We start from the raw sequence: 8,338 nt of genomic DNA on the forward strand, positions 1-8,338 counted from the left end.
CATTGAGATCAAATTTGTTCAAGCACATTTTTACTTGTCATGCCATATGGACAAGTGCTTATTTCGAACACTGATCAGTACTAGAGGACACTTGGCTTGTTCTGGTCTTGAAGACAGTTGAACTTAACATTTGCTAGTGACAACACAAACAAGTTAATTTAAAATGTTTTTATTTTGCATTAATAAGTAAATGTTACAATATGGCAAGGAACTATTTTTTTTCAGTATCGTGTCGCAGTTTGCTACCCAAGTTTCAGAGATTTTACACATTTTAAAAAAACTATACAGTAGTTGCTAATAAATTTTCATTTGACTTGAAATATTGCTAATTAAGATTTTGAATTATTTTTTTTCCATGTATGGTTAAGTGAGACCACACCTTAAATGTTTAAAATTCTTCTTTTTTTCAGTTTGGAGGATATGGAGGTGATGGAGGAGGTGGGGGTGGTGGTTATGGAGGAGGTGGGGGAGGTGGTTACCGTGGTGGCAGAGGGGGAGGGGGAGGGGGAAGAGGTAGAGGTGGGGGAAGATCAAGTTTTCAGAAAGATATGGATCCAGAGCACGAACAGTTCCGAAAACTCTTCATCGGTGGTCTGAGTTACGACACGACCGAAGATGGTTTGAAGGAACATTTCGGACAGTGGGGAGAAGTCATTGACTGTATCGTCATGAAAGACCCAAACACTAAGAGGTATGTACGACCTACAACCACAGCCAGTCTAATTAAAATTCCGAATTATCCTGAGGGTATACATGTTTCGTGTGAATTACGAATGCCATAAAAAAATAAATAATTTGTAATGTAAAACTGAAGACTGATTTAGTTTTTATATATATATATATATAAATAAATAAAAATAATTTTTAATGTAAAATTTAAGACTGATAACCCATCCCGTACATATTTGTATGGTTCGCTGCACTGCGGACACTAAAATACTCGCCTGATATTTTTAGAATTTGTATGCTCCCAAATAACGTTATAAAAGGCGAAGTGTGATTGGTCAATATTTAAATTATTATTTACAGAAGAAATGTTACCTGGACATTGGAGACTATGCAGTGTTGTTAGCAATCTGATTAAAATTAAAATTAGTTCTACTGGTCTAAATAAGGCATTCGTAATTCACATGAAACATATCGTATACCCTCAGGATAATTCGGAATATTTTCAAATTATTTTTAAATCACTGGCATGATTCTGCAAGTAAGGTTTTGATTGGTGGACAGATCCAGATGTAATAGTGGAGCTAATTTGTGATTAGATTGGACCTACTACAGCTTACTTTATGAGATGTGTGTGAAATCGTGTTATTGTGGGGGTTTTGTAAATTTACTGTTATAATAAGACCTGAAATATTAATGTTAATATCAGCTGTTGTACCAAACATACGTTTTGACCAGACATCCTAGTAAAGAAGGTTCAGGTCTGTTTATCAACACACCAAAACACATTCCATAGTTTGCACATGCATCACAGTTGCCCCGTACAATTTCCAGAAAGGTCCATTAATCACTGTCGAACATTATTTTTGTCAATCTCTCTCATTCTATTGATCAAACAGTTCTTACTGTATTGTTTTTAGTCATTTTTATTGTTTGAATTTGCGTTTTACCGATTAAAAAAAAAAAACTGTCAAATTTCACCTCTGACCCCAATTGTTTTTCAAGACACTTTGGTGGTCATACAACTTACTGTAATACTGAACTACCGGTTGTAATGTTTGCCCAATTAATTCACTATTATCATATAACCATTCCCCACAGCCAATATACCTTAACATTTTGTAAATTCTTATTAGAGTTCCCCTACTTTTTTTGAAGTCATATCAGTAGTTATGCCAGAGAATTTATGAAGTCAATGTGTTTACTTTTGCACATATGGGAAAGTTTGACCCGTAGGCCTCCTACTATATCAACTGCTCTAAAGACTAACCGTAACCCTATACCTAAAACTACCCGAATCAAAGAGGGGTATGGGTCGAACTCTTGCCAACATATGTTGCCATATTCCATAAGATTTGCTATTGTTCCCAATCAATGTTTTGCTGACCACATTTGTTACCAAATTGGCTCTCAATCAGCAATCAATTCCACACAAAGATGGCAACATTCAACCATTGTCTAGCAAAGATACTCTCTCTCTCTCTCTCGCTAAAAACATTTTTTTTTAATTCAAAATTCCCAAATGTTCTCATAAATAACAATTCAAAATTAATTTTAATAATTAACCATAGTGTCTTTCAAAGCTATTGTTGAGGTAAATTATATATTTGAATACAGGGAACATTCAGCTTTGCGATTCGATGCATATCGGTACGCAACTTTAAATAAAACGATATAGTTGCTAATACATTTTCATTTGACTACAAATATCGTGAATCAAGATTTTCTAAACCATGTTCCCTGTAATATTTTCAGTGCAGAGAATGGGCCGGCAAAACGTGAATGGGGGGCCACAGTGTGACCCTGAAATGGCATGGTGTATGTATTTTTACCATATTTTTCAGGTCACGAGGGTTCGGTTTCATCACATACAAGCTGGCGTCTGAAGTGGATGAAGCTCAGGGTAACCGACCACATACGATAGACGGTCGCGAGGTGGAGTCAAAACGAGCCATGCCAAGAGAGGTTTGTTATTTTTTAGTTTTATTGTCGTGAATCCTAGACTGTATCGGAAGACCGGCCTCGGTGGCATCGTTGGTTAGGCCATCGATCTACAGGCTGGTAGGTACTGGGTTCAGATCCCAGTCGAGGCATGGGATTTTTAATCCACATACCGACTCCAAACCCTGAGTGAGTGCTCTGCGAGGCTCAATGTGTCATTAAATAAAACATTTCTTTCTGTATCGGAAGTGTCTGGTTTAGAGATGGACTCCCAAAATATAAAAGACCATGTCTGTCTATCATTTATATTAGAGCTGGGCAGTAGTATGTGCTATCCTGTCTGGGGATGGTGCATATAAAAGATTCCTTTTAACGGGGAAAAACGTAACACGACATGTCAAAAATGACCGAATGTTTTGACAACCAATACCCGATGGTTGATAAATCACTGTGCTGTAGCAGGGATAACTCTGGTACTCGCCACTCGCGAATTTCAGAAACAATTTCTTTTTAGTTTGGTCAAATAATTTCATGTTACAAAATAACTGGCGTTATGCAATTTTTGTAAGTTTAGTAGTTAATTTGGTGAAATTTTCTGCTGACCCAGAGCTAGCCCGTAAGACTATTGGTGTTAAACAAAAATACATTTTTTGGTTCAGGAGTCTGGTGGGAGTTCCAATTCGCAGCAGTCGGTAAAGAAGATGTTTGTGGGAGGCCTGAAGGACGACACGACGGACGAACAGATGCGAGAAGCGTTTAATGAGTTCGGCACGATCGAGGAAGTCAACATGATCACAGACAAGACCACCGGCAAGCTGAAAGGTTTCGCCTTCATCACATACGACGATCATGACGCTGTCGATAAGGCTGTTTGTAAGTACTGTAAATCATGAAATTTAACGAGAGCAAGTAATTAATGCGACACATCGACACAATAATTAAGCAACACATTAAAAAAAAAAAATTCCCCCAATAAAAGTAATATTAGAATAGTTTATTATTTGTTATACGCAAAATAAAAACAAAACTGATTATTTTAAAGTGCAATGTTTATGTCAGAGTAAATTCATGTAGTAAAAAATCTCGGCATACGAGTCCGCATGGCTCGTTAAAAAAATGTTTGTACAAATTATATTGATTCTTCAAACTGAGTCAACATACATCTCAAAATCCTGGGAAACCAGTCTTGAATAGCATTCTTTTCCATAATTGTTCATGCAAACCATTTAACTAGTGTGTTTTCTGTTCTACTGGAGATGCACAGCAGGACTCACTGGGTTGGTGGTGGGCTCTAAAGATTTGCATACAGGGAGACCTTATAACACTTGCAAATTTTAACCAAAATCGCACACTGATGACTATGATCACGAAAACCGTCCAGGACCATGTTTTCGCCAAACGATAACTAGTGTAGATAGTTCAGCTAGTATAACATACACACCTGTATTTGGTTATCAGACTGCTCAGCTTTTATAAATAATAAAAAATTGAATTTCAGTGAAGAAGTTCCATGACGTGAATGGCAGGAAGCTGGAGGTGAAGAAAGCTCAGTCGAAGGACAGTGAAGGAGGCCGGGGAGGAAGAGGTGGCAGGGGAGGTAAGCATGTCAATCACTTCAGTGTTCTCCAGTGAAATAAGCACTTGTCCGTTTGTCCTGACAAGTGAAAATCTGCTCGGACAAGCAAAATGTACCCCAATGGTTGTTCCAGTGGACAAGTAAAAGTGTTCAGTGTAGTTGTATTTTGAGAAATCAAAACTACTGTCCCTCACCGTCCTTGTACTTGAATAAGACAACATACATTTGGACAAGTGGAAATATTACTGGACAAGTAGATTTCTCAATGAACAAATGAAAAATTCTGCTTATTTCTGTCGCTGTTCTCGAGCTTGTTTTAGAATGTAGCGGCATGTAGGCAGAGTTCAGCCAGACTGAGCAGAAAAATGTCCTCTTTGCTGCTTTATGCGCTTCGACACGGTAAACCAAATTTGGAAACCAATGAAATAGTTTGAACGGTGGCAAAACGTTGGCTGGCTGAACTTGGGGGCATGCCACAGTAGTATAGCACCATCTTGAGTTAATCAGCGCCATGCTGCCCTGAGATTAAATGAGCCTTTTCAATAATTAACTCTGAAATCGGAAAATATATTATTTTAATATTCATGTTGTATATTTTACCATTGTTTTATTAAAGAGCATATTAATTTCATTTAATTAATATTTTGTGTTTAGCACAAATCTCTAGGGAAAATACTACTTATAAAACAGAATTGGGTTTGGTGGTGGGATTTGTTTTCTCGTTTTAGTTTGTTTTGTTTTTGTTCCAAGATTTGATATACTTGAGACCCTTGTCAGAATTTTTTTTTACAATAGAACTTGTTCCAAAATTTATAATCGGTCATTTATGACAAAATTGAAAAAAATGGATGCATATAGTTGTTTAATTTTTTTTTAATTGGCCATGATATGTAGCAGTTGGTATGTACCATGTTCATATTGTGAGCATAAAGGGATATACAAATTTGTCTGCTTGCTAAATTGGGGGAGAGTTCATTACACAAAAAATTATGTTTATTAATTTTAGTGCATATTTTTTCTTGTAGGACGAGGTGGTGGAGGAGGTTATAGTGGTGGCGGAGGATATGGGGGAGGTAAGTGGTTTGGTCGAATCAATGATTGTAAATGTTACTAATTAAATTGTAGAATGATTTGTTGATGTTTCATTCAAATACTAAAAGGTTGTTCCTATGTCGGAGAACATTGTTTTTAAAATCTTGATTATCAATTTTTCCGTCAATTGAAAATTGATTAGCAAGTAGTTTAATATTAAATAGTATAGCGATCTATGAAACGAGTATTTTAATAGTGCAGAATTAAACTCTTGCTGTTAACAGAAAAAAAAGAAATGTTTTATTTGACACGCACACATTTTATTTACGATTATGACATCAAACTTGGTTAAGCAGCACACAGATAATGAAATAGGAAACCCACTATCGCCACTTCATGGCTACTCTTTTTCGATTAGCAGCAAGGGATCTTTTATATACACCATCCCACAGACAGGGTAGTACATACCACGGCCTTTGATATACCACACGTGGCGCACTGGCTGGAATGAGAAATAGCCCAATGGACCCACTGACAGGAAATCTGACAACAAAAATGATAATAGGATTAAAACAGAACTAAAGAAACAAACTTAAATGCTTTTTAAAAAAAATGCTTGTCACATCATTTAGTTCTGTCTCTAAATGGAGCCTGAAAATAGGCAACAACTTATTTTCACGGACACCCATACAACCCAAATACCCACCCCAGGAGTTGTATCTTTATTTGTCACTGACTGAACAAGTTAACCAGATAGTACTAGCCACTGATTAAACACTTTAAATATTTAAGATGATCGCACTGGTAAGAAGATCACACAGTACTTTCACATTTCACTTTGTTCCAGGTGGTGGAGGATATGGAGGTCAGAGTGGAGGAGGCTATGGAGGTCAGAGTGGAGGATATGGCGACTCGTACGGAGCGGGTTACGGTGCCTCTCAGGGAGGTGGAGGGAGCTGGGGAGGCAGTTCATTTGGATCTGGTTACGGGGAAGGATACGGAGGGGGATCCATGAAGAGCGGAGGGGGTTACTCACAGCGAGGACAGGGACCATATGGAGGTGAGTAGTCTAGACGAATTGTTTAATTTTAATTTATTGATCAAGTGTGACGTTCCCTAACAACATAATTTTTACATTCATCAGGAAATGAACGAACTCCCATTGCTGCGGCTGGACCAATGGGATGACGTTATATTGTAAAGAATGTAGCGGAAATTTAATGATTGGTCAAATATTGTCTAGAATTGTGTAACATATATCTCATGTGATTTTTCTTGGTCTACGAGTCCAACCTGAGGGTAATTGCAGGTTTTGGTCTCCATTTCCATGTTAGCCTGTCTCACATAGTTTTCTAAACTTGTTTCACCAAATTATTTGGCAAAAAACAAATATCAATCGTCATGAAATTTTGCCAATGCATATAACGTAAATTTATAAATGGAAATGTTTTATTAATTTTTGGAGGTGGATACAGCAGTGGTGGAGGTTATGGTGGACGATAAGTGCTATTTGAAGACTACCAGGTAAGTGATGTCCTGAGAATTTCTCGTACAACAGCCTGAAACTCTTTATAAATAGGGACACTATATGTAATCATGATTAATATTAACACTTTTTCCCTTTGCTAAACTGGCAAATTACATGGTTAAATATCATGCATCTTGGCTGTAAAATATGAAGTTTAGGTAGAGAAATTGTGAGGGGAAATATCCGATTACAAATTCAGTCATGATTTTTGCACTCACCGAGTCGTCTTGGGCTATTTGAGAATGCTAATAAACTTAATAATTTTAAAAATGTCAAACTACGTTTTCTGAATTACCTATTTCATACCTGGATAATCTATAATTGGACATATTGGGACTATATTTTGTACGTAATCTACAGCGGTTCTGACATGGATACCCCTAAAATGTGGCTTAGTATCATTCGTAAATCATATTTATCATGGGTACTGATTTTAAGTATGTATCTATAAGACAACCGTATCTGAATAAAATGACGCCAATATGTGATTAGGATCCAAAATTGAGAAACGTACAAACATTTAATGTAAAAAAAATATTTACCTGCTTACCAGGAGTGGTTTGACCATGCATGTAATTACCATGAGATTTCAACAAGAGTAACTAACTTGTATTTGCTCTATATGTAGCAAGTTTTGACTTTGTGGCTCAACTCAATGATAGGTAAATGAAGCCCCTGTTTACGAGCTCAAGTAAACACTTTTATCAAAGCACAAAAGCTGCATTTTAATTTAAGTCAATACTGCACCGATGCAGTGATAACTCCCATTACTGATTTGCATGCATTAAAGTACCAATTCAATTGTATCACTGTTATTGCTATGTTCTGTAAAATATTTAACACCTAGTTCTTTACCTATATTCAGGCAGGCAGGCACAGTGATCTTTACAGAGGAAATTTTGGACAACCGGTTAGCTATATTCATCAGGCACACATAGTATCAGATTATCCAATATCTTAACTGGACAGTGAAATTATCAGCAGGCAGTTAGATGAGAGCTTAGTTCATCTGTGAAATTATCAACAGGCAGTTAAATCAGAGCTAAGCATCAGAGAAATTATCAGCAGGCAGTTAGATCAGAGCTAAGTTTGTCAGTGAAACTATCAACAAGCAGTTAACAGCCATGTTCGTTCATCAACAACTGCTAGATACAGAAAATCAAGAACCACTAATGGCAGGAAAGCTAACGAAATCGAGAATGCTATACCTGCTAGATATTGAAATATGTGTATCAGTCTTTGAAATAAAAAATTTAAAAAAGGCTGGAAAAATCCTGGGTATATGCCTAGATTCTGTCGCACAGTAACCTTGAAATTTTATGATGCCAGCCAGATGTTGATATACCAAAACTTTTTGTTTTTACCTTTCCTCAGGAGCGTCTTGTGACGTGTTTAGTGTTGGACACAGCAGGCTTGTGCCAAATTTTGACTTGTGGTGATAATGGACACTTGTGATCTTGCTAAAACTAAAAGAATGGTTTTGCAGGAGACCTGTTCAGTTTTGTACGAGTATTTTAGACATTGTCATTAATTTGTTTTTAACGTCTCATCTGTTACTATCATTGTCACTGGTCTTAATAAATGTTTTTAATATC

At 36.7% G+C, this 8,338-nt stretch overlaps 1 protein-coding gene across 1 annotated transcript; it reads left to right on the plus strand.

Annotated features, from left to right (window-relative positions):
• The first annotated feature begins 417 nt into the window (after nt 1-417).
• Nucleotides 418-8,338, plus strand: LOC121385317 (heterogeneous nuclear ribonucleoprotein A2 homolog 1-like). The gene is made up of 8 exons (XM_041515951.1): nt 418-691; nt 2,511-2,631; nt 3,267-3,480; nt 4,106-4,204; nt 5,209-5,256; nt 6,063-6,275; nt 6,681-6,739; nt 7,609-8,338. The coding sequence occupies exons 1-7, from the start codon at nt 549-551 to the stop codon at nt 6,716-6,718; spliced, it is 876 nt and encodes a 291-aa protein (XP_041371885.1). The 5' UTR covers nt 418-548; the 3' UTR covers nt 6,719-6,739; nt 7,609-8,338.

Source organism: Gigantopelta aegis, chromosome 11 (assembly GCF_016097555.1).
Source record: "Gigantopelta aegis isolate Gae_Host chromosome 11, Gae_host_genome, whole genome shotgun sequence".
NCBI classification, from domain to species: domain Eukaryota; kingdom Metazoa; phylum Mollusca; class Gastropoda; order Neomphalida; family Peltospiridae; genus Gigantopelta; species Gigantopelta aegis.